This window comes from Salmo salar, chromosome 12 (genome assembly GCF_965601325.2).
Source record: "Salmo salar chromosome 12, fSalSal1, whole genome shotgun sequence".
Lineage (NCBI taxonomy): Eukaryota > Metazoa > Chordata > Actinopteri > Salmoniformes > Salmonidae > Salmo > Salmo salar.
This window is the reverse complement of record NC_138302.1, coordinates 63,550,308-63,577,191: the sequence shown is the minus strand read 5'-3', so window position 1 is coordinate 63,577,191 and position 26,884 is coordinate 63,550,308. Positions and strand designations below refer to the sequence as shown.

General features: G+C 43.9%; 1 protein-coding gene across 1 annotated transcript; it reads right to left on the bottom strand.

Moving 5' to 3' along the window:
• Positions 1–129: 129 nt before the first annotated feature.
• Positions 130–26,570, bottom strand: LOC106565441 (timeless circadian clock). Its single transcript, XM_014132582.3, has 30 exons — positions 26,405–26,570; positions 18,047–18,184; positions 17,633–17,786; positions 15,520–15,634; positions 12,675–12,737; positions 12,429–12,530; positions 11,955–12,110; positions 11,567–11,700; positions 11,136–11,223; positions 10,757–10,933; positions 9,430–9,647; positions 9,180–9,283; positions 8,892–9,061; positions 8,472–8,597; positions 7,909–8,060; positions 7,533–7,630; positions 6,443–6,560; positions 6,023–6,224; positions 5,430–5,575; positions 5,242–5,324; positions 3,906–4,029; positions 3,637–3,719; positions 3,239–3,399; positions 2,881–3,097; positions 2,612–2,680; positions 2,339–2,457; positions 1,934–2,180; positions 1,580–1,625; positions 1,431–1,495; positions 130–1,300 (listed from the first exon to the last, which is right to left on the bottom strand). The coding sequence occupies exons 2-30, from the start codon at positions 18,141–18,143 to the stop codon at positions 1,176–1,178; spliced, it is 3,759 nt and encodes a 1,252-aa protein (XP_013988057.1). The 5' UTR covers positions 18,144–18,184; positions 26,405–26,570; the 3' UTR covers positions 130–1,175.
• Between the last annotated feature and the right edge of the window lie 314 nt (positions 26,571–26,884).

Below are 26,884 nucleotides of genomic sequence, written 5' to 3'. Positions count from 1 at the left end.
AGAATCTACTCTACACAGTAAAAAAAATGAAATGTGCCACCTAGTGGTGAAAAGGGCACGGTGCTGGTGTGTGAAATCAGCATGAGTGGATGAGCGTACGCCACCGATGCAACAAACGTTTGACTCAGATTTCATTACTTTTTTTGTTTGTTTAATCATCAACGTGTGCAGGTTTTACCCTGAACTCTAACTGCAACATGAGAAACTACTGTCTGGAAACAGCTTTTTAAAAACAGAGCAGATATATTTCCCAGGTGTTCAGTAATCAGTTGAAACAATCTTGAGTTTATCTAATTTACGTCCCAAATGGCACTATTCCTATGTAGTGCACTACTTTTGACCAAAACCCTATGGGCCTTGATCAAAAGTAGTGCACTATAAATGGAATAGGGTGCCATTTGGGGGACAACCATGGAAAGAACAACCTAATTTTAGGTAACACATTCTAAAACCTGGGCATTGACAGTACAATCCCTATATTGGCTTGGCTGGTCCTTTGAAATGAATACAAAACATTGAAGGATACTCCAAAAAAGCGAGACTGAAAAACATAAATGACAAACGCATAAAAAAAAACATCCTTGAACGAACATCCTACACTTCCTCGTACTGCAAGACATCATTACTGCCCAAAAGAAAATAAACACCATGCTGTTCTAATAAGGATGTGAAAACAGTGGATACAATAAGCGACCAGACCACACAACCAACCAGTCGTTTTAACCACCTTAATTATACAATAGCCTTACCATCCGCTCCTTACAACCATGATTAAACAAACGCATGGAAATATTTAGAATGAGTTAGCAGTGAGCTGTCAATCTGGACTACAACCTTTCCCAAATTGGTTAGTACAGGCAAAGGGGGAGGAGTCATCAACGCATCATGTTACCTATAAACCTGGAGTCTCCCTCTCTGGTCTTTAGTCTGAGAAGACTTGTACACCGCCTTCTCTGAGAAATATTTGGTAAGTGAGGGTCCATGTTTCCCCATCCTCAGTCTACCCACAACCCCATAGAGTCGTGCTGTATGATGATGCTTCAATCAAATTGGGTCCAAATGTATGCCTCACATTGTTGGTGGATGAGGTGAGCTTTTCCCTTTCTCTGTAAAGCACATACGTGGAAAAGCGCTATACAGTATAAATCAAACCAATCAAACTGAAGACTTCTCCTCTAATCATCTTCATCATCGTCAATCAGGACCCTCTGTCGTTTGCGCTTGGCAGGGGCGGAGTGAGCCTCCCTGTCTGAGTCAGCGTCCCCGTCTGCCCCCAGGTCCATAGTGAGGGGAGAGTCCTCTGTCAGGAGAGGAGAAGGCAGTGTTAGCAAAACAGCCCCGTGTTTAAATGTCGTACTAATCATTTTTTAGCCTGGATGCCAGTCCGTTTCTTCTTTAACAAACAGCCGTCATAGACGACAGCACAGTACCTCCATCCTCATCACTGTCCAACATCACTCGCCTTCTCTTGGTGGAGGTGTTCGTCTCTGAAGATCTGTGATGGTAAAGGAGAAGAGAAAAGTCAGAAAAGAACATGCAGAGGTATGCTATTACATAATAGAGTGGAGAAGTGTCTCACCTCTCAGGTGCACTGTCTGAATCTATATCCTCAACAGGTGTGAAATCTGTGAAAAGACAGAAATGTCATGGTAGATATAAGTGGGTGTTTCCGGATATAAAGTAGTTATTCATATTCCCATTTTTAGTAAGACAAAATAGCATCAGTATTAAACTTAGAAATGTGTAAAGATTTTGATGGAAATATTATCTCGTCTCTTAATAAAGTCACGGTTAACAAAGCAACATCGTCGGATCAATCCTACATATGAGTATGAGATAAGGGCTAATATATTAGTGCACTACTTTGAACCAGGGCACATAGGGTTCTGTGAATAGGGTGCCATTTCAGACAACCAATGTCTAATCTGCTGACCTGTGTGTTCTGCTGAGGCAGAGGGCTGTTTCATCTTGCGGGCCAGCAGCAGGGCTCGGAGGGCCTGGGCTCTCTGCTCGTGAGAGTCTGCCTCCCCCTGCTGCCGTTCCTGGATGGGGCTCCCTGGGGTTGGCTGTTCCGACTCCTCTGCCCCCGCTGCTAGGGCATCCTGACTGGGGCTAAGGACCTCCGCCGCTCCCCTCAGCTGGGATGGTCTCATCTGGGCTGGGATCCTCCAGAATGACTCCTAATCGATCACCAGACACACAGAGTATTACCTATCAGTGCCTCATATCAGCCGAATCTTGCATTTAAGAAATTAAGTTGAGGATTATTCCTCTAATTTTAAATCATGTGGGTAGGACAAAAAACACAGAAATTACAGAGTTCTCTCCTAAAACCCACCTGCTCATCAGCTGGTGCTCGGACCCCTATTTTCCGTAGCAACCTCTGGAAGCTCTTTTTCTCCATGGCATCCTCGTTCTCCTCAGTCAGAGGGACAATTGGCACGGGCTGAAACAAGCCTGATGGCGAAAATAGGACATTAACTACCACAATAAAACACAAATGTCCTCAACCACACTTCAAAGATGCAGCAATTCACATTGATAAAGAAATACAAATTCTCAATGCTGCGTTGTTTTCCCCCAATATTTTTTAGGTCACATTTCCACTCACCTTCTTCCTCGCGGTCATCTGCCGTTCTGTTCAGGCAGTTCTGTAGCCACAACAGGGGTCCTGACATACCTGTTACGAAATACAGCTTTAGGGACCATTTATCAACTGTTGACCAACACCAACTGTTATGTGGCCTTCTTGCCCATATTAAAATGTTCTTTGATTGGCTTGTGTGATGTTAAAATTAAAAGAACATTCTACTATACAGACACACAAAAGGGGTAGTCTGTATTGAAAATGTACTGTAAACATGAATGCTCTGCTCTCACCTTCCTGCCGTAGAGTGTACACCATGGTCCTCAGGCTGGCATTCTTCTCAACCATGCTCTCCCTCTCTGCCATCCAGCTTTTCTTCCCTCTGGCTGCCGGAGCCTGTCTCGCCATCTCCTCCCCCTCGCTCTCCTCTTCCTCCTCCTCCTCCTCGTCTCCGTCCATGGGCTCTTCGGTTAGACCTCCAGTGAGGTCAGCCAGGAACTCTTCTTCAGTCTAACAGATTACACACCAATACTTTAATAATAGTGGTGCTAGTTTTATGACATTTCTAGATCGCCAACCTATTCTATAATACTGGACACCCAGTATTACAATAAGAGACCAAAAATAAAAGGTTAAATAAATTCCCGTCACCATTCCCATCGCGGCGCTCTTCCCCGGAGCGTTAGGGTTGCGCCGTCTCTTCTTGTGGAGTTCCCGTCGGTCGGAGACCAGGCCCATGCTGAGCAACTTATCCACCAGGCGGGCCCGGGAACGTTTAGCCGTCACCTTTTTCAGGATGTTCCCCAGCACATCTACGGAAATTTAACAACCACTCAGAACTGGGTTCAAACGATATCTGAATTCAAAATACTTCAGCTTGGCTTTATTGAACTTGTCTGGCACAATGGAATCAATAGAACCGTCACAAAACAGCAAACTCTGAAAGCTTTCCAACACAGGTCTGCAACCATTATCACCACGGAGACAAAAAAATACGGCAACTGTTATCACCATGGTAACATGGTATAGCGTGGGAATAAAGAACGTACCATCGGAGTCTCTGAACTCCTCAAACAGCATCTGTAGCTCTTCTTCCTGCTCCTCTGTCCACAGAACAATACGAGTGCCTTTCCTTCAGGGATGTCAAATCAGAAGCTATAGGTCAGGCTGTGTCCTTTCCATAATCTAACTAGCACTGACCTGTAAACAGTACGTTACATCCACGGACATTAATATGGAATAGGTTCTCTATGGTAAAAGCTATCAGGTGACAGGATGCAGGCTAGATATGAAGCCCCCTTGAATGACACTGACTGACCTCTGTTTCTTCAGGTCTTTTACACTGTCCACCAGTCCCATCGCCACCAACTGGGCCACCACCTGCCGACGCGTAAGGGTGGTGTTGCTAAGCAACGGCAGCAGAGTCTCAACAATGTCTGGCACTGTGATAGAGCGAGAGTCAAAGGTTCAGAGACAATACGGGACAAGCATTCATGAACATACAGTACCAGTCAAAAGTTTAGACTCAATCATTCCAGGGTTTTTCTTTATTTTTACTATTTTCTACATTGTAGAATAATAGTGAAAACATCGAAACTATGAAATAGCACATGGATTTATGTAGTAACCCCCCAAAAAAGTGTTAAACAAATCAAAATATATTTTATATTTGAGATTCTTCAAAGTAGCCACCCTTTAACTTGATGACAGCTTTGCACACTCCTGGCATTCTCTCAACCAGCTTCAATTAACAGGTGTGCCTTGTTAAAAGTTAATTTGTGGAATTTCTTTTAATGCGTTTGAGCCAATCAGTTGTGTTGTGACAAGGTAGCGGTGGTATACAGAAGATAGCCCTACTTAGTAAAAGACCAAGTCCATATTACGGCAAGAACAGCTCAAATAAGCAAAGAGAAACGACAGTCCATCATAACTTCAGGACATGAAGGTTGGTCAATGTGGAAAATATAAAGAACTTTGAACGTTTCTTCAAGTGCAGTCACAAAAACCATCAAGCACTATGATGAAACTGGCTCTCATGAGGACCACCACAGGAAAGGAAGACCCAGAGTTACCTTTGCTGCAGAGGATAAGTTCATTAGAGTTACCAGACTCAGAAATTGCAGCCCAAATAAAATCTTCAGAGTTCAAGTAACAGACACATCTCAACATCAACTATTCAGAGGAGACTGCGTGAATCAGGCCTTTATGTTTCAATTGCTGCAAAGAAACCACTGCCAACCACCAATAAGAAGAAGAGACTTGCTTGGGCCAAGAAACATGAGCAATGGATCTTAAACCGATGGAAATCTGTCCTTTGGTCTGATTCCAGGTGACTACCTCATGAAGCTGGTTGAGAGAATGCCAAGTGTGTTCAAAGCTGTCATCAAGGCAAAGTACTTTGAATCTCAAATATATTTTGGTTTGTTCAACACTTTTTTGGTTACTACATGATTCCATATGCGTTATTTCATAGTTTTGATTCTACAATGTAGAAAATTGTAAAAATAAAGAAAAACCCTTGAATGTGTAAGTGTGTCCAAACCTTTGACTGGTACTGTATGTATGGGATGGCTACGCCATAAAACACCAGATAGATGAAAGGATTGGTGATAAAAGGACAGGAAATGAAGAGGGGAGTGATGTCCTTTGTTTACCTTCAGAGTCGCGGTGCTCCACGTAGAGTGTTCGCAGCTCATCCTCTTCCTCTGGCGTCCATTTTGCTTTCTTAGACCCCTCTCTGAGACGAGCATGAGAACAAAAAATGACTTAAAAATGGACACCTTGAAAAGCATTAAGTAATGGAACACACAGACACTTATTTAATTGACACCCAGGCACACACCCTTCGCCAGGCTTGCTGTAGCCCTCTGTCATCTCACGTACAGCTCCCACACTCTTCCAGAAGAGCAGCTCTACAAAGGCCTTGTTGTTTTTAGCCGCCAGGGCAAAGAAACGGTTCAGCACAAACTTAGCAAAGGTCACCAGCTCCTGTAGGAGGAAGAGAAAAATATTGGAACATGTAAATGGATTAGATTCCATGTGCCTTGGATACAGGATTCTATATCCGAAGGGACTTGATATCAATGAATGTAATTTGAGTTGCATGTGAGTATCTCCGGTAAAGATTCAGATCTTCATTAGCCCGAAGCTGGTCCGCTCGCTTACAAATGCACTCGTCTTTTCAGTTCATCGGTTCATGAATCAACTTCAAAACGGCATCACACTCGTTCCTCCCCTACGTGTGAGATTACACTAGAGAGCTCCCAGGGTGGCACCCATCTACCCCAGTGTTTTGGTGGTTCAGGTTCATTTATTAGTCACAAAACAGACCGAACCAGAGAGGGACTACCTGAACTTGTCTAATAAACACTATTTTTTGTTTTCTGTTGCAACATTTTGCTACGGTGTTCCCTAACGAACGGGACCCTGGTGTACCTTATAGGCAGTGGCGACCGGGTCTCCTAGGATCTTGTTGAAGAGGCAGAAGACAGAAAGCTGGAAGAGCAGGGCGTCCATCTTAAGGTCGACGGCCAGGCGGTGCAGCATGCGCGTGATGCAGTGGTTGGTGTGGGGGGAGTTCTGGGAGTAAGACCGGAGCAGGAGCAGGTAGGGACGTACGATGTTGGGGTTGGCAAACCTGGTAGGCAGGGCACATTGGGCAGTGAAGAGTTAAAACGGTCAGTGTTATCACAGGGCAAATGGAGTGTCTGGGGCTTATTCATTACAGTTTTAACATGTTCTGTTTTATAAAAAATAAAATCACTTGTTCTTCACATTCAGGAGACTGACACGGAGGCCCTGGTGATGCAAATCTGAGATCACGTGCACTGTAAACACTGAATTTGCGTCCCTCACCTCTTGATGAAGTCCAGGAAGTTGAACTCTGTCTCAGACACGCGTACAGACTCCAGCTCTTCCTCCTCCTCCAACTCTCCATCCTCCTCCTCCATCCCAGGTTCAGGGGGAGGTGGCCCTCAAAACAAAACAACAGTGTTTCTTATGTACTTTATTTTTGTAGATATTAATGCATCTGCTACTATACACGTCAGATTAAATCATATTGATCCCATATTTGATAAATTACCACAGACCAGTGATGTAGTGAAGTCACCAAACCTCGAGTCCAAGTCGAGTCCCAAGTACCGAGTGTTTGAGTGTACCGAGTCCTTTATACTCAAGTCACTTGGTAGTACTAAAAGCTGCAGTCCATCCATTTTTAAAGGTAGATTTTGTTACATTGTTGCACATTTGTAAGGCTAACTACACAATACAGCTATATAACATTTACCGCTGTAGCTAGTATGTTTAATTATACAATACAGATATATAACATTTACCGCTGTAGCTAGTATGTTTAATTATACAATACAGCTATATAACATTTACCGCTGTAGCTAGTATGTTTAATTATACAATACAGCTATATAACATTTAACGCTGTAGCTAGTATGTTTAATTATACAATACAGATATATAACATTTACCGCTGTAGCTAGTATGTTTAATTATACAATACAGCTATATAACATTTACCGCTGTAGCTAGTATGTTTAATTATACAATACAGCTATATAACATTTAACGCTGTAGCTAGTATGTTTAATTATACAATACAGATATATAACATTTACCGCTGTAGCTAGTATGTTTAATTATACAATACAGATATATAACATTTACCGCTGTAGCTAGTATGTTTAATTATACAATACAGATATATAACATTTACCGCTGTAGCTAGTATGTTTAATTATAAAAGAGAGATTTTCTGACAAAGTCCCCACTGGTCGAGTCCTAGTCGAGTTACTTGTCGTGAAAATTGTGAATCAAGTCCGAGCCCTGGACTCGAGTACCACAACAGTGCCACAACAGTGCCACAACAGCGCCACAACAGCGCCACAACAGTGCCACAACAGCACCACAACAGCGCCACAGAGACACTCACTGGGCAGGTTGGCAATGAGGATCTGTTTGAGGAGCTCCAGCTCCTCCTCTGGCTCCACATCAGCTGAACCAAACACATCTCCCTCTGGCCACACCTCCCTATGATAGACATAGAAATATAGAAAGAGAATGACAACCATCATTTTTGTTATTGCAAAGTGAATGGCCCAAAAAGTAGTCTCGGATCAAGATGCTGTTTTGACTATTGGTGGATCGACCCATGTGGATGTAGGGCACTTTGAGTTTAAGAAAAGCACTACCAAATGTAAAATTAAAAAAGAATAATAATATTGTAGTGTTCGATGGCAGATGCATCTATAACCGACTTTCCCAAAAGAAGTCTATGGGAGCAGAGTCAGATTGAGTGTGTGACTGACCTCGCGGCTCGTAGCAGGCCCAGAGCCTCAGGGCCCCGCCTGTTGAGCAGGGCATCCTGGACACGCACCATGGCCTCAGTCCTCTGCTCCTCCAGGGGAGTCTCAGACGCGGCGTCAAATGGCACAGCGCCCTCTGTCAGAGCCTCCGACAGCTGCAGCCATACAGACAGACCCAGATTTAGCACTCATACTGACAGCAACACACTAGGGCTGCATCTCAATAGATTAAACAGTCTTCCTCTACTTGTCTCCTGTCCTCCATCTGCACTGATCTACACATACGATAGGGGAAAGCCATATGACATTTGCTTTCACCAGTGAATATTATGTAGGAATCGAGACAAGGAGAGGAAGCCACTTTAGACGACTGAGATGCACCCATGAACTCTTCCCTAGCTGTCTGTTAACAGTGCAATGCTACAACATGAAGCCATGAAAGCACCCAGCAACAATCTGCCTCAGTAAATGGAATGGAGTCTGGTGGTGAGTAGACGAGACAAGCTAGCTGCTCCATGTGTTAACTGTTCCCTGGCTGATCGCTAAGGCTGATCCCCAACAGTGACCTGAAAGCCAGTGGCCCTCAGCTCCTCTGCCACGGCCCCCCACGTCTCCTCCAGTGCCTCGGGGGTGGTCTCTGCTGCAGTCGGATTCTTCCGGCCCTTAGACTTCTTACGCTTCACACGCTTCTTCTGCAGGAGGAGGGAAGCAGAGTTGGATAACAGAAAATAAATCATATGAAGCGGAACTGAATCGACATGTAGCCAGATACCCATGTGTATCTTTGTCGGTCATTTATTTTGTAAATAACGAACTGCAGGGCTGCCATTTGATGCATGTTCAAGTCAACAATAATCCGTTTTCAGAAATATATTTGACGAAAGAAAGTTCAGCAACTTCACTATTTGACAAAATATCACCTTGCACTTATTCCTTTCACCCCTGTAGCGGCCCCTATCTGTCTGTGAGTAGAGAGTGAGGCTCACCTGCACCACCAGGTTGTTGCGTCCCTTGCAGAAGCGCTCCAGCATGCGCAGGAAGAGGTGGGTGGACTCCACCAGGTCCCTGAGGAATGTGCGCGGCTGCTTGGTCTCATCAAACTTCCTCAGCAGGGTCAAGAAGATCTCTCTGTACTCCATCAGGTAGAAAATGTTACCTGTAGGGGGAGACAGAGGATTTAGATGTTTAGTTTAGAAAAATAATGAAAGAGGAAACAAAGAAGAGAAAACGACGAGAGGTGGAGAGAAGAGAGGAAGAGCGGAGAAGCGACTCACTCTTGATGACGTTCGCGCTCTGTCTGATGTTCTCGTCTCGGGAGCGGTCCATCTCGTTCACCGTCAGCAGCAGCTCCTGGTACGCCTTCAGAGCCAGGTGCATCCTGGAAGAAACATGCAAAAATGTATTTCATACACGTTCAAGGTCAGAGATACACAGAAATGTACAAGCCATGTGGGCTCCATATGGTCCACGATGATAACATTGGAATGGCTCCCTTAAAACAATAACCCAGCTTGCCACACCTACCTACGGGACCAGGACGTTGCCTCCTTGCGGTCGGTGAGCATCATCTCGTAGTAATTGGTGATGTTGCGCTCAATGAAGTGGAAGGCACGGATGGACATTGTCTCGGAGACCAGGTCGGCACGGAAACCGTTGCCGCGGTTAAAGGCCATGAAGAAGCTGAGAGCCCATAGGTAGTAGGTCTCGTCGTGCTGCTGCGCCTGTTCCCTGATCAGTCCCTCCTGTGGAACCAGACAGAGAGACCAGCTGTGAGTGATGTAGCAAACTGCACTGAGCTCAGATCTGTTTGCATAGATAGGACTGAGAGTCTAATGTGACCGCTGTGGCTAAACAGGCCTCAAACCACAAGTGTGAAGAACTTTATTCAATCAAAATGTGGTAACTGAGTTTCTGGGAAAAAGGTTTTAAAAAACTACATTATTTCACCATCCAAACACACCTTCTCGCTGTGCAGGAAGAATGTTGCTTTTGACTGGGCCAGGAACCCAGTAACTCAATTTGGAATTAACTGGATTCACAATGTTACACAGCAACTTCCAGGAAAATATGGTTATTTTCAATCTTTCAGAATTACAGTCAGAGTCCCTGTCTACCAATAATCTCTCCTTCCTGAAGTAGGCACTTGTTCACTTCCCTTCAAGGATAAAAAAGAAAGACAGACTGGTATATGGGAACTCCCTCTATGCCAGTCTTATTCAAACTTTAAGCGGGGATGGAATTTAACAAGAATTTCTCGCCCCCCCCCAAAATGAAATTACATTTCTTTAATATAAAAATTATTTTAAAAATATCTATTTTTCCACTGACAAATAACATTCAATTCATTTTTATCTAAAAGAAACCAATAAATACATTTACTCAAAATTGTATTTATTTTCTTTAAAGGTACAATATGCAGAAATCGCTCCTGAATATCTTTTCAAGAACCCCAATGATTGTATTTTCAGCTGTTTGAAGCTGGTGTACAAAACAGAAAGTAAGATCCAAAAACATTTACGAATGGGAAGCATAGAAGTAGAGCACATAAAACAGATCTACCGCGTCAAACTTGCTTTCAACAAGAATGCCAGATTGGTCCAGTCACCCAGAAAGTTACATATCGCAGCTTTAAATCTTGGCGACCCCACTGACCCAGACTTTGAGTACAACTGCTCTAGGCCAGGCCAACACCAATCCAATGCTTTTAAATATGAGGAGTAATGAACGAGTACACACTTCAGGAGGAAGGCGAGATTATTGTGACGCACACCCTATATTGGGCAGTACACCCCCTCCAGTGTGATAGTCTTTTTTTTGGCCATCATGCAGTGTTGTGACCCCTTCTCCTCACCTTGACCAGGTACATGAGGCGATTGTAGCAGTTCTCCAGGAAGTCCACACAGAACTCGCGCAGGAAGAGACGCACGTTGAGGGCCGAGCGGCGTTTGCCCTCCGAGTCTCGAGCGTGCTGCTTCCGCTTGGGGACACGTCTCACCGCCTTGCCTTCATCGTGGGTGTAGTTCTTGAACTAGGACCAAAGACACGTAAGAAGGGACCGGTAGGATAACGAGTAAGGACAGATTTAACTACTTGACATTTCAGCTTGGAAATGCAAATGTTGTTTTTTCCATTCGTTAAAATAGCTTTGACCTTTATCTAGGAAACCTGCTTCAAATGCCAACTCCCTGGTAATACAATTTTGGGGCACTGCTCTAGGATTTCGCACTCACGTTGTGAAGGCCTCGGTGGTAGATCACATCTTTCTCGCCAATGGACTTCAGTCCCTGAACCACATACGAGCCTCCAAAGCGAGAGTGTCTGAAGGAGAGGGAAAGGCATCAGACAATTCTGAAAGTATTTTTTACCTGGCATCTCTCCAGAGCAGTGGAGGCTGCTGAGGGGAGGACGGCTCATAATAATGGCAGGAATGGAGGAAATGGAATAGCGTCAAACACAAGGAAACCATGTATTTGATTCCATTCCACTTATTCCGCTCCAGCCATTATCACAAGCCTGTCCTCCCTAATTAAGGTGCCACCAACCTCCTGTGCTCTAGAGCATATCACACTCTCTTCAACTGCTCTGAGGTCAGTTTGTATCCAATCTACCTCTGAAGAGCATGTCTCGCTGAGAAAAACTGCCCTGAGATCATTGTAGTTACCGGGTTCCTCTCTGGAGGGTGCGGCTGCGTTTCTCCGCTTGCTCTTTCTGTCGTAGTGCCTCCAGCTCCTGGGCATCTCTCTGTTTCTCCTGAGCTGAACGAGCCTGACCCGCACTCACCAGGAGTTCCGGCGTCTGCAGGTAGGGAGAACATAGAATCAGAATCAATAGAATCAATAGAATGGACCCTTTCATTAAAAGTAATATTCTGTGGGGTGTGTATCGGCAGCCATATTGGATGTAGCAGAAGCTGGGATGTTTGATTCATTCTAAGCCATTTAGATCATAATGCATAAGATTACACAGACAGGTACCTAGTCCTAGATCAGCAATCCTACTCTGCGACACGTTATGGATATGGGCCCAGGTGTCTCCCTCTCTGGTCTCACCTGGTCTCTGAACATGAGGGAGATGACCTCCAGCACATGCATGCTCCACTGCTGCTCGCTCTGTGCAGAGGCCAGGAACTTGATCAGGTCGTCCAGACCACTCATGTGGATGGCCCACAGCAACTTGTCATGCACACTGGCATCATCATCCACGTTCTACAGCCATACCAGAGGAGAAAGGAGGGAGGAAGCAGAAAAGGATAGGAGATGGGGAGGAGATAGAGAGAGGAAAAAAGGGGAGAGGTAGGTAGAGAGAGAGAGAAGATACAAGAGAAAGAAAGATGGGGAGTAGTGAAAGGTAGGAAAACAGAAAAGACAGTGAGAAAAAGAGAGAGTTCAATACAGTGAGAGATTGACAGATGAACCAAGGCAAAAAAAATTGAATTCAAATAAAATAAAAAAACTCAGCAGGGGCTGCTGCCTGGGAAAGTACCGAACGGGGTCACAGCACGACCTGACACAGTGAACTCTGACCTTCTCCTCGTAGGGGTCAGCGGGGACATGCAGTACATTCCTGACCAGCAGCAGAATCCTCTCAATCAGCAGGTTGTCCTCCTCCTGCCTCTGGTCCCAGTCCTGACCGACACAGAGACAGATAAAGGGAGAGAGAATAATTTAACGAAGGGCCACTGTTTCTCACTCTTTTGTTTTGGAAAAGACCAGGATTATTTGTGGAGGACTCCATTCTGTGGTGTTGTAGTCTGAAAGTACAACACTCACCAGTTGCAGCAGGGTGTACAGGGTCTCACTCAGAACTCCAAACACCTTTTCATTGGCAAAAGCCTGAGGAAAGGGAGAGACAAGGAGACGAGTCAACCATACAGATCATACTGCTACATACAATCATACCGTATTCCTCCCTCTTCCCCCTTAGAGTGGGCTCAAATAGATCATCACAGAGGATGTGTTCCAAATGGCCCCAATAGAGCTCTGGTAAAAGGTAGTGCACTATAAAAGGGAATACAGTATATCTCTGGGTGTCAGAGATATATTAAATGCAACATGAAACTATTTTTAAGATTTTACTGAGTTACAGTTCATATAAGGAAATCAATCAATTGAAATAAATTCATCAGGCCCTAATCTATGAATTTCACATGACGGGGCAGGGGTGCAGCACCTTGCCAGCCAGGCCTATCCCCTGGGGAGCCAGGCCCAGCCAACCACAAAAGGGCTTTATTACAGACATAATCCTCAGCAGCTCCCCAACCCCCCTCAGACGATCCTGCAGGTGAAGAAGCTGGATGTGGAGGTCCTGGGCTGGCATGGTTACACGTGGTCTGCGGTTGTGAGGCCGGTTGGCAGTACTGCCAAATTCTCTAAAACGACGTTGGAGGCAGCTCATGTTTCATGAGTTGAAATAAATAAAAAAAATTCAGTAATGTTCCATGCGCACAAAATTATTATTTTCAAATTTTGTGCACAAATGTGTTTACATACCTATTTGGAAGCCTTTCTCCTTTGCCAAGATAATCCATCTACCTGACAGGTGTGGCATATCAAGAAGCTGATTAAACAGCATGATCATTACACAGGTGCACCTTGTGCTGAGGACAATGAAAGGCCACTTTAAAATGTGCAGTTTTGTCACACAACACAATGCCACAGATGTCTCAAGTTGAGGGAGTAGGCAATTGGTATGCTGACCTCAGGAACATCCAACAGAGCTGTGGCCAAGGATTTGAATGTTCATTTCCCAACCAATAAACCACCTCGAACTTCGTTTTAGAGAATTTGTCAGTACGTCCAACCGGCCTCACAACCACAAGCCACGTGTATGGCGTTGTGTGGGAGTGTCCCACGGTGGTGGTGGGGTTATGGTATGGGCAGGCATAAACTACGGACAATGAACACAATTGCATTTTATCGATGGCAATTTGAACGCATTGTTGTGCATTAATCCACCGCCATCACCTCATGTTTCAGCATGATAATGCACGACCCCATATCGCAAAGATTTGTACACAATTCCTAAAAGCTGAAAATGTCCCAGTTCTTTCATGGCCTGCATACTCACCAGACATGTCAGCCATTGAGCATGTTTGGGATGCTCTGGATTGACGTGTAAACGACAGCGTGTTCTAGTTCCCGCCAATCTTTTATTTTACCGTTATTTAACTAGGCAAGACAGTTAAGAACAAATTATTATTTACAATGACAGCCTACCGAGGAACAGTGGGTTAACTGACTCGTTCAAGGGCAGAATGACAGATCTTGACCTTGTCAGCTCAGGGATTTAATCCAGCAACCTTTCGGTTACTGGCCCAACGCTCTAACCACTAGGCTACCTGCTGCCCCAATGGCTGTGTCCCAAGTGACACCCTATAATGGCTCGGGTTATATGGGCCAAAAATCATCTCTATTTTTTTTTTTTTTTTTTTTTTTTTTTTTACTTTTGGGTGATTCACAATATATACCAAAAAAAGGTCAATTATACACTGCATTTCAAACAGTCAGGAATAATCTAATGAATTCAGGGCTTGTAAAATTATACGTAGCCTAAATATAAGCCTTCAACCATAAAACCACTAATAATTTAATTATTTTATAAAAAATAGTTTAACCTGCTTTTTTGCAATAGTCATTGATCTGGCTTTCAAGTCTATGAAAATACCCTTTTTGTTACAAATGTAACCAGACCCACGCACAATGCACATCCACTAATACTGACTAACTTCTGGTAGCAGACACTATAGATAAATAACAGGTCTCATAAACAATCTCTCCAACCAAGCCCCCTGCTAGTGAGTAGCCAGCTAATCTTTAGATTTAAAGTCTAGCCTTTTTTAATCTATATGCTTGCTTTCAAGGTAGAACAGTTGAACTGTTATGAATACACCCTCCTGTCCATCTCCAACTGTTGGAACAACACAGCCTGTTGACTTTGTTAACATGTTGAAATCAAGTGGTCTACCTGGATAAGAAAATGCTTATTTCTCAGAATGAGAACGTGTAAGCCAGTTACTTAAACAAATGCGTATTTCTATGCTCCTTGCACATTGTATAAAATAAAGATTAGACAGCTATGCTGAATTTAAATACAAACGCAACATGCAACAATGTTCAAAGATTTTACGCTGTTACAGTTAATATAAGGAAATCAGTCCATTGAAATAAATTCATTAGGCCCTAGTCTATGGATTTCACATGGCTGGGAATACAGATATGCATTTGGTTTTTTTAAAGTAGGGGCATGGATCAGGCAAAACCAGTCAGTATCTGCTGACCATTTGCATCATGCAGTGCAACATCTCCTTCGCATAGAGCTGATCAGGCTGTTGATTGTGGCCTGTGGAATGTTGTCCCTCTCCTCTTCAATGACTGTGCGAAGTTGCTGGAGATCGGGGTGGCAGGTGGTTAGTGGTTAGGGCGTTGGGCCAGTAACCGAAAGGTTGCTAGATCGAATCCCAGAGGTAAAAATCTACAAGGTAAAAATCGGTCCTGCCCCTGAACAAGTTAACCCACTGTTCCTAGGCCGTCATTGTAAATAAGAATTTGTTCTTAACCGACTTGCCTAGTTAAATAAAGGTAAAATAAATTAAAAAAATTTAAAAAACACGCCTACCTCCTTATAGGCCTGTAAATAGGATACCACTTCCAGGAAGTGATGTCTGACAGTGGGGTCATCTGGGACTTTCCCGAAGCAAAGCAGTGCAGGTTGGGTAAGGTTGACCATAAGCCTGTAAGGGAACAGAGACGGCATCAGAACCACACTCCAACCAAAACATGATCCAACATTCATCCAGGCTTCTAACAACCTGTTTAGGGATGAACTACATTACACATGTTCTAGCTATTTAACTTCATGTACCTGATGCAGGCCTGTACTGAGGGTGTGTGCTGCGTAGTGTACCTGATGCAGGCCTGTACTGAGGGTGTGTGCCGCGTAGTGTACCTGATGCAGGCCTGTACTGAGGGTGTGTGCTGCGTAGTGTACCTGATGCAGGCCTGTACTGAGGGTGTGTGCCGCGTAGTGTACCTGATGCAGGCCTGTACTGAGGGTGTGTGCTGCGTAGTGTACCTGATGCAGGCCTGTACTGAGGGTGTGTGCTGCGTAGTGTACCTGATGCAGGCCTGTACTGAGGGTGTGTGCCGCGTAGTGTACCTGATGCAGGCCTGTACTGAGGGTGTGTGCCGCGTAGTGTACCTGATGCAGGCCTGTAGTGAGGGTGTGTGCTGCGTAGTGTACCTGATGCAGGCCTGTACTGACGGTGTGTGCCGCGTAGTGTACCTGATGCAGGCCTGTACTGAGGGTGTGTGCCGCGTAGTGTACCTGATGCAGGCCTGTACTGAGGGTGTGTGCCGCGTAGTGTACCTGATGCAGGCCTGTACTGAGGGTGTGTGCCGCGTAGTGTACCTGATGCAGGCCTGTACTGAGGGTGTGTGCTGCGTAGTGTACCTGATGCAGTATTGAGGGTGTGTGCCGCGTAGTGTACCTGATGCAGGCCTGTACTGAGGGTGTGTGCCGCGTAGTGTACCTGATGCAGTATTGAGGGTGTGTGCTGCGTAGTGTACCTGATGCAGGCCTGTACTGAGGGTGTGTGCCGCGTAGTGTACCTGATGCAGGCCTGTACTGAGGGTGTGTGCTGCGTAGTGTACCTGATGCAGTATTGAGGGTGTGTGCCGCGTAGTGTACCTGATGCAGGCCTGTACTGAGGGTGTGTGCCGCGTAGTGTACCTGATGCAGTATTGAGGGTGTGTGCTGCGTAGTGTACCTGATGCAGGCCTGTACTGAGGGTGTGTGCTGCGTAGTGTACCTGATGCAGGCCTGTACTGAGGGTGTGTGCTGCGTAGTGTACCTGATGCAGGCCTGTACTGAGGGTGTGTGCTGCGTAGTGTACCTGATGCAGTATTTAGGGTGTGTGCTGCGTAGTGTACCTGATGCAGGCCTGTACTGAGGGTGTGTGCTGCGTAGTGTACCTGATGCAGGCCTGTACTGAGGGTGTGTGCTGCGTAGTGTACCTGATGCAGGCCTGTACTGAGGGTGTGTGCTGCGTAGTGTACCTGATGCAGGCCTGTACTGAGGGTGTGTGCTGCGTAGTGTACCTGATGCAGGCCTGTACTGAGGGTGTGTGCTGCGTAGTGTACCTGATGCAGGCCTGTACTGAGGGTGTGAGCTGCGTAGTGTACCAGATGCAGGCCTGTACTGAGGGTGTGTGCCGCGTAGTGTACCTGATGCAGGCCTGTACTGAGGGTGTGTGCCGCGTAGTGTACCTGATGCAGGCCTGTACTGAGGGTGTGTGCCGCGTAGTGTACCTGATGCAGGCCTGTACTGAGGGTGTGTGCTGCGTAGTGTACCTGATGCAGGCCTGTACTGAGGGTGTGTGCTGCGTAGTGTACCTGATGCAGGCCTGTACTGAGGGTGTGTGCTGCGTAGTGTACCTGATGCAGTATTGAGGGTGTGTGCTGCGTAGTGTACCTGATGCAGTATTGAGGGTGTGTGCTGCGTAGTGTACCTGATGCAGTATTGAGGGTGTGTGCTGCGTAGTGTACCTGATGCAGTATTGAGGGTGTGTGCTGCGTAGTGTACCTGATGCAGTATTGAGGGTGTGTGCTGCGTAGTGTACCTGATGCAGTATTGAGGGTGTGTGCTGCGTAGTGTACCTGATGCAGTATTGAGGGTGTGTGCTGTGTAGTGTACCTGATGCAGTATTGAGGGTGTGTGCTGTGTAGTGTACCTGATGCAGGCGTCGAACAGGGCCTTGTCCTGGCTGTGCTGGGTGATTATAGGCAGCAGGTCGTTCTGGAGGATTTGGCCCGCCCCCAGCTGCTGACGGGTGTCCCGCGTGTCATCCTCATGCCGCAGGTACCGGATCAGGTCCTTCACACTCTCTACAGGAACACACACACACAGGGTCAGAGGTTAGAGTGCGTATAAAAGCCCTATACATTAATTACATTACTTATTGAGTGCAGTTCGACCTAGGTCAGATTATTACAAGTAACTTAAGTTGCTTTGACAGTAAATATATTGTAAATCCTCCCTAAACACAGTAGTTCATGTCAAGACTGGGTCCTAGTACACAGTACTACCTTAGGCACTGGGTTTATAGCCCAGGAAGTGTTGTTAGCCAGTGTGTGTAGCAGTTCACCTAGACAGTCAGGTTCTCTGTGGTAGGTGTCTCCTTCCAGGTACCCGAGGGCACTGCACGTTGCTAAAAGCTCACAGTTCATCACGTACAAGTCCATACACCACCTGCCTGGCAGGGGAGGAAGAGGTGATGCTCAACCTGACACACAGCAACCAGGAAATAGAGAGAGAGAGATTTATAATGAGGTGGGGAAGGAAGAAGGCTTATAATATATAGTTCTGGGAAGATTAAAAAAAGTATACACAACACGAAACAAAAATTACTATAATGAATATTGTATGGCAAAACAACAAAAACTACACTGAATAATACACCTGTAGGCTAAAAATCAACTGGATTACATAAGAAAAAGCGAGGTGTTTAGACGTCAGTTCATAGGTCGTTCAAACGTGTAGGAGACCGAGACAGTAAGACATTGTTATACGGCCTTTACCCGTCTACACACTAGAAACAATTCAGTTCAACCGGTATTAGAAAGTCACAGCCGCAAGGAATAATCAACACAAGTGCTAGTGCTTTTCTTGGTATATTACTAACCAATAACAAGTCTGGAATTGCAATCTGCATTTTGTTCAGTGTGAGAGACTAAGAACAGATTGAATAACAAGAGGACATCTGTGCTGCTTGGCTGTATGTCTCAGTTACTCCCTCTCAAACACACACCTGCCCGCACAAAAACACACACCTTTCCTGTGGCAAGATCCAAGTGGACAGTCTTGAGTTGAAAGGCATACTCTCAAATCACACTTACGGACAACTCCAGAGCTATCTGGTCCAGGATTAGCCCAGAGTACAGGACCTAGTGACATTAACCATCTGGAACTCATCTGGCCAGCAGGTCAGTGACTTCAGGTAAACAGAACAGTAACATCATTAGGAAATGGTGTGGATGAGAAGCAGCCTTTTGTTTTGTACACAGAACAGCTCATGCATCCCTGCTCTCCTCTGAATTGTGAGAGGGGCTATGGCCATTTTACAGAGAGATTTTCTTTCAGCCTCTGGCTAACCTGGTTATGTAGGCAAACTGAAAATGGAAATGTAACTGAAAAAGCTATGAACCATGAACAGTGCAACAATTTCTCACAGTTCCACCTTTTTACCGCTACACGGGCATACAAAGAACTACTCCACTTGAAATGAGATTCCCATCAGCTCCTCTCGGCTTCTTCACACACCTAGTACTGCTACAGGCCATAGTAAACACACATGAACCCGATTGACCCGCTCTTATGAGACTGCCAGTAAGAACCTCCGTTCCTCTAAGCACAGTGAGACGAGGGGCAACCCAGGGGAGAACGACTGACCCCTCTCATCGAAGCTACGGGAAGTTTAAACAGGATCCCCCATTATAATGAATGGAAAAATATTGCAATATTTGTGGTCAATCTTCGTGTAAATAAAAATCGAAGACAATCATGGTACCAATTATTGCTTCTTACACCAGATGTGTGTCCTTGAACGTATTATCTTTAAATCACACACAGAAGTAGTTAAGGATAATTTAGTTGCTAAAGGCAGCCAGAAGTAGCCGGGTCGGCATTCACCTTCAGTTACTCAATGAGAGGGGGCAGCACTGAGCTAGCCTGCAACGTCACTTACTGGGCATGTTATGTCTCCGTGAGACGCCATCTTAACCTGCTTCATTTGGCTTCAATGCACTATTGAGGGTTTACATAGGAATGAATGGTGTCACGTGATCGGTGGCTTTGTCCATTCATACAGCACAGAGTATACAAAACATTAAGAACACCTGCTTTTTCCATGGCATAGCCTGACCAGGTTAAACCAGGTGAAAGCTTATCTCCCTTATTGATGTCACTTGTTAAATCCACTTTAAAAATCAGTGTAGATGAAGGGGAGGAGACAGGTTAAAGAACGATTATCAAGCCTTGAGACATGGATTGTGTATGTGTGCCATTCAGGGGGTGAATGGGCAAGATAAAATGTAAGTGCCTTTGAACAGGGTATGGTAGAAGGTGCACCGGTTTGTGTCAAGAACAGCAATGCTGCTGGGGTTTTTCACACTCAACAGTTTCCTGTGTGTATCAAGAATGGTCCACTACCCAAAGGACATCCAGCCAACTATACACTGTGGGAAGTATTGGAGTCAATATGGGCCAGCATACTGGGGGATTCCATGCACTATTAGGAAGGTGTTATGTTTGGTATACTCAGTGTATATACATACAGTTATTGGGGCAACACCATGTCACCCATCTACGATGTAATCACTTGTTCAAATTCAAAATGCAATGTTAAAACCCCATAATAGGCTATATTTGTGTGTGTGGGGGGGGGGCACATACACAACACTAGAAGATCTAGCCCACAATTTCCATATAAATCAATATGGGGAAATGAATCTGGTTCTAACTCAAATCTGTAAACAAAAGCCTCTGAAAGCCATCATCTCCAAGAAGCAGTAACGGTTTACTTCACATAGCCTAAATGTTCTCAGGTGTGGGTGAACCTAGAATTCCACACTTCAAGTCATTCTAGCAAGCCAAGTTCATTCTTCCATACATTGAGTACCAATGCATATTTAAATGTTTCCATTTGCCTACAATCTCACTTCTTGGAACATGAATAGTGTGGACTTAGGCTAAATTGTTTCGGTTAAATGTAGGATACATGTCCATGCGAGCTGTCTAAAGCTGTAATAACCTATCCCAAAAAGTGAATTTAGGATTTTAAAAACACAACATTACCGAAATGTACAGTGCATTCGGAAAATATTACATTACAGCCTTATTCTAAAATTGATTAAATTACAATTTTTCCTCATCAAGGCAAAGATCTGGGTCTTAGTGCTAGAGGTGTCAATACAGACCCTGGTTCGATCTCAGGCTGTATCACAACCGGACGTGATCGGGAGTCCCATAGGGCGGCGCACAATTGGCCCAGCATCGTCCGGGTAAGGGGAGGGTTTGGCCGGGTAAGGGGAGGGTTTGGCCGGGTAAGGGGAGGGTTTGGCCGGGGTAGGCCTTCATTGTAAATAACAATTTGTTCTTAAACTGACTTGCCTAGTAAAATATAAATAAATTAAATAAAAACTACAACAGCCCCCCCACACAGATCAGAAAGCAGACACACGGCCTTCTCAATGAGCAGCAAGACATTTAAGCAGCCTATGAAAGCCCCCCCGTTTTTAAACTCTTCAGAAAATATATGAGCTGTAGTTCTAGTCTAGCTACAAGAATGTGGGCATTCGACACTTTCCTTAGTGCAGAAGAAAGCAAATGCTAGCCTTTAGCCCAACACAGACCTCTAGTCACTCTACCACCATCTTATCAAACCCTTATATCTGCAGCAATCTCACTGATGTGCCAACCTGATACAACACAAGGAACTAGATGGTAACGTGACATTAGAGGTCGACCGATTAATCGGAATGGCCGATTAATTAGGGCCGATTTCAAATGTTCATAACAATCGGTAGTCTGTATTTTTGGCCACCGATTTGTCAGATTTTTTTTTTTTAACTAGGCAAGTCAGATTAAGAACACATTCTTATTTTCAATGACGGCCTAGGAACGGGGGTTAACTGCCTTGTTCAGGGGGGATTCGGGGATTCGTTTTTGCAACCTTACGGTTACTAGTCCAACGCTCTAACGACCTGCCTTACATTGCACTCCACTCTGACTACCTGTTACGCGAGGGCAGCAAGAAGCCAAGGTAAGTTGGTAGCTAGCATTAAACTTATCTTATAAAAAAACTATCAATCTTAACATAATCCCTGGTTAACTACACATGGTTGATATTACTAGTTTATCTAACGTGTCCTGCGTTGCATATAATCGATGCGGTGCCTGTTAATTTCTCATCGAATCACAGCCTACTTCGACAAACGGGTGATGATTTAACAAACGCATTTGCGAAAAAAGCACTGTCGTTGCACCAATGTACCTAACCATAAACATCAATGCCTTTCTTTAAAATCAATACACATGTATATATTTTTAAACCTGCATATTTAGTTAATATTGCCTGCTAACATGAATTTCTTATAACTAGGGAAGTGACGTTGTGTCACTTCTCTTGTGTTCCGTGCAAGCAGTCAGGGTATATGCAGCAGTTTGGGCCGCCTGGCTCATTGCGGACTGTGTGAAGTCCATTTATTCCTAACAAAGGCCGTAATTAATTTGCCAGAATTGAACATAATTATGACATAACATTGAAGGATGTGCAATGTAACAGGAATATTTAGACTTAGGGATGCCACCCGTTAGATAAAATACGGAACGGTTCCGTATTTCACTGAAATAATACACGTTTCGTTTTCGAAATGATCGTTTCCGGATTCGACCATATTAATGACCAAAGGCTCGTATTTCTGTGTGTTATTATGTTATAATTAAGTCTATGATTTGATATTTGATAGAGCAGTCTGAGCGATGGTAGGCAGCAGCAGGCTCGTAAGCATTCATTCAAACAGCACCTTCGTGCGTTTTGCCAGCAGCTCTTCGCAATGCTTCAAGCATTGCGCTGTTGATGACTTCAAGCCTATCAACCCCCGAGATTAGGGTGGTGTAACCGATGTGAAATGGCTAGCTAGTTAGCAGGTGCGCACTAATAGCGTTTCAAACGTCACTCGCTCTGAGACTTGGGAGTGGTTGTTCCCCTTGCTCTACATGGGTAACGCTGCTTCGAGGGTGGCTGTTGTCGATGTGTTCCTGGTTCGAGCCCAGGTAGGAGCGAGGAGAGGGACGGAAGCTATACTGTTACACTGGCAATACTAAAGTGCCTATAAGAACATCCAATAGTCAAAGGTATATGAAATACAAATCGTATAGAGAGAAATAGTCCTATAATTCCTATAATAACTACAACCTAAAACTTCTTACCTGGGAAAATTGAAGACTTATGTTAAAAGGAACCACCAGCTTTCATATGTTCTCATGTTCTGAGCAAGGAACTTAAACGTTAGCTTTTTTACATGGCACATATTGCACTTTTACTTTCTTCTCCAACACTTTGTTTTTGCATTATTTAAACCAAATTGAACATGTTTCATTATTTATTTGAGGCTAAATTGATAGTATTTATGTATTATATTAAGTTAAAATAAGTGTTCATTCAGTATTGTTGTAATTGTCATTATTACAATTAAATAAATAATAATAAATGACCTTTTTTTTTAAAAAACAAATCGGCCGATTAATCGGTATCGGCTTTTTTTTGGGGGGGGGGGGGGGGGGTTCTCCAATAATCAGTATAGGCGTTGAAAAATCATAATCGGCCGACCTCTACTTGACATGAAGAAAAATTGGTGGGACTTGCTTTAACTCTTTACAAGTATTTTTATGGTAGTGGAAGAAGTTTAAAAATGTTTTACTTAAGCAAAGAAGTTAAATATAGTCAAATAATTTGTCTGATTACTTTGAATAGCGGGGCAATTAGATCATATATTTCATCACAAATAACTACTCACTACTACACTTTTATACACTCCTACTAGAATACCACAGTATTTGCAAACTGTAATAATAGAGTACAGTAGACGAGGCATTGTTGAAGTTTAAAATACATTTAAAACCTTCTATACCAAGCATTTATCCCTTACCATACATTAATTTATTAATCAAAATGATAAAGCTGTTAAAAGAAAGTTATGACTTGAATCGATAAATAGCACAGATAAATAAATAAAGTAAGGACACAGGGATGGAAGACCTAATGGATGGAGAGATGAAGGGATAAAAAGGAGGTTAAATTAGGCTGGACACATGACACTTTTAACAATGCTTTTTTTCTGATAAAAACTAGTTCATTGCATCTGCCGTAGAGCCCAGTTTCATAATATTACCATATGTCCCAGCTGCTTGCCGTAGTTTTGAAGTAATCCCGGGGATGACCAGTGAAATATACCTGCTGGAGCGCGTGCTACGGGTGGGTGCTGCTATGGTGACCAGTGAGCTGAGATAAGGCGGGGCTTTACCTAGTAAAGACTTATAGATGACCTGGAGCCTGTGGGTTTGCCGATGAATATGAAGCGAGGGCCAGCCAACAATAGCATACAGGTCGCAGTGGTGGGTAGTATATGGGGCTTTGGTGACAAAACGGACGGCACTGTGATAGACTACATCCAATTTGCTGAGTAGAGTGTGGAAGGCTATTTTGTAAATGACATCACCGAAGTTAAGGATCGGTAGGAGAGTTAGTTTTACGAGGGTGTTTGGCAGCATGAGTGAAGGATGCTTTGTTGTGAAATAGGAAGCCGATTCTAGATTTAATTTTGGATTGGAGATGCTTAATGCGAGTCTGGAAGGAGAGTTTACAGTTTAACCAGACACCTAGGAATTTGTAGTTGTCCACATATTCTAAGTCAGAACCGTAGTGATGCTAGACGGGCGGGTGGGCAGCAATCGGTTGAAGAGCATGCATTTAGTTTTACTAGCATTTAAGAGCAGTTGGAGGCCACGGAAGGAGAGTTGTATGGCATTGAACCTCGTCTGGAGGTTTGTTAACACGGTGTCCAAAGAAGGGCCAGAAGTATACAGAATGGTGTCATCTGCGTAGAGGTGGATCAGAGAATCACCAGCAGCAAAAGCGACATCATTGATGTTACAGAGAAAAGAGTCAGCCTGAGAATTGAACCCCGGGGTAGGGGTAGCCAGGTGGAAAGCACGGCCAGCCATAGAAAAATTATCGACAAACCAGAGGAAAAAAATACCGAGACCCTGGTAACGAGACCCTGGTAACGAGACCCTGGTCATATAACTATGACTGGCCAGAAACTAGTGCTGTGCGACAGGCATTTACGAAACAGAACCAAGCTGTGAGAAGTTACACAAGGGAGACCTGACTTGGATTGAGCAAGGTCATAAGAGACCACTCAACTAGGTCACAAAAGGCAATTTATTGGTGCATTAACGGTTTGAAATCATTAAAAAAAAGAATTGCTTATTTTCTGGCCCAAGACTATTCTGCACTGCAATCAAATGAAGTCATTAACTTTAAAATGGAGATGACTGGCTATGTAACAGCCTAACTATTTACGACAAGGCTTTGATGTACACACCCTGATGGGACCTAACACTTGAGGCAAACGACTAGGCAGCCTAAATTATTTTCATTTGATGTTATCCTTTTGATAGCATTATTCAGTCAAGACATAAGGGCTCCAACGCAAATGCATATATTTTGCCAACCAGCTGACAATGTGCGAGTCTGTTTTCCAAACAACATATTTACTTTTGGAACTTGGCAGTATGAGTCTAAAGATTGGCAGGCCCATGGATAGTGATAGACCCCTGCTAAAACGATAATAATATCAGACACTTAATAATATTATAATAACGCTGCAATGTATTGAAGTACTATTTCTGCTGACAGCAAAGTCGTCACTAGCTAGTTAAGACAGCCACAAAGTGATAAACCCCGCCTATTTATTTATTTTGTATCCGATTTTAAACCATAACCACACTTCCCACCTGGACATTTCTACAACTCAGTCATATTAAATCAAATAATTGTGTATTAAATCAGAGTACAAGTCAAAAAAAATGTATTAGTAAAAAAACGGCAAAAACAGGGACAGCATTTAGTCACCCGATTCAATTCCAATCAGTCAATATAATCGACAACTGTCATCAGAAATCGACGCGATATGAATCAGACAGCGGGGCGCCGCCTGACCCACTAGTTGGTCAGAAGGTCCAAATCAACGTTTCATATCGAGGTGTAGATGTAGTGTAGATCGAATTGCACTCAAGAAATCTTCTTCCCTACTATGGGTCATTTTAGCGGGCTATTCCGGGGTAAAAACACTTTAAAATCCATTAAGTACCTTTGACGAAGGGAAAGGACATCAGAAGATAGTCTAGTTTTTAGTTACAGCACAATAAAAAAAAAAGCATCATTACAGCCTACTCGGAAATTACGATATGAAACGTTGATTTGAACCTTCTGACCAACTAGTGGGTCAGGCAGCGCCCCACTGTCTGTTTTATATCGACTGATTGGTTCTGTATGGGGTGACTTAGCTTCTGAATGTAGGATGATCACAGAATAGCAGTTGTACTTGTAACTGGATGCAACACACATTCAGTGTTTAGTAAACGACTCCTGGCGGGAAGATACAAGCACACAAGTTTGTATAAACTGGACAGGTATGACTTGACCAGCGTGGCTGCCAGGGAACTTTAGCAAAATGAAGCAAATGTTAACGCATTTCACTCCACTGTTATGGAAGATTAAACATGTATGACACGCACACATTATAACATTATTTATAAGTGATTATTAAAAAACAAGCAATTCCATCGTTTGCCGATGCGGTGTTTGCTAAGCTAGCAAAAAATACTAACGTTCGTTTACACAATCGTTCAATCACACAAAGTTGGCAACTATACATACCAGACCGTGGTGATGGTAAAATGGACCTTTGTGTTCTGACTACAGTTATTCCTATATTTCTATAGATATTAGCTAAGTAATGAAAAAGCAATTTTCACAATAAGAAAAGTCCACGCACTGTCCAGTTTAGCGCCTAAACGATTCTAGACGGATGTTCTTCTTCTTCTATGAGGTTTAACGGCGGTTGGCATCCCATTTGCTGCATTACCGCCACCTACTAGACTGGAGTACAACTCCCTTATACTTTGCTTTAAAATAAAAATGTAATAAATAAATACCCTACCGTTTAACAATTTCAAAATTATATAAAATAAAATTAATACCACCCTACTCCACTAACTAAATGTATTTAATCCTACCTCATGCCATCATCCTGAAAGGATGGGACATCACCACTTAACACACCCTGTAAGTCTTCTGATGTCAAGTCTCGCACACCAAAATACCTCTCTGCTACCACCACAACCTACATTTTCTGCG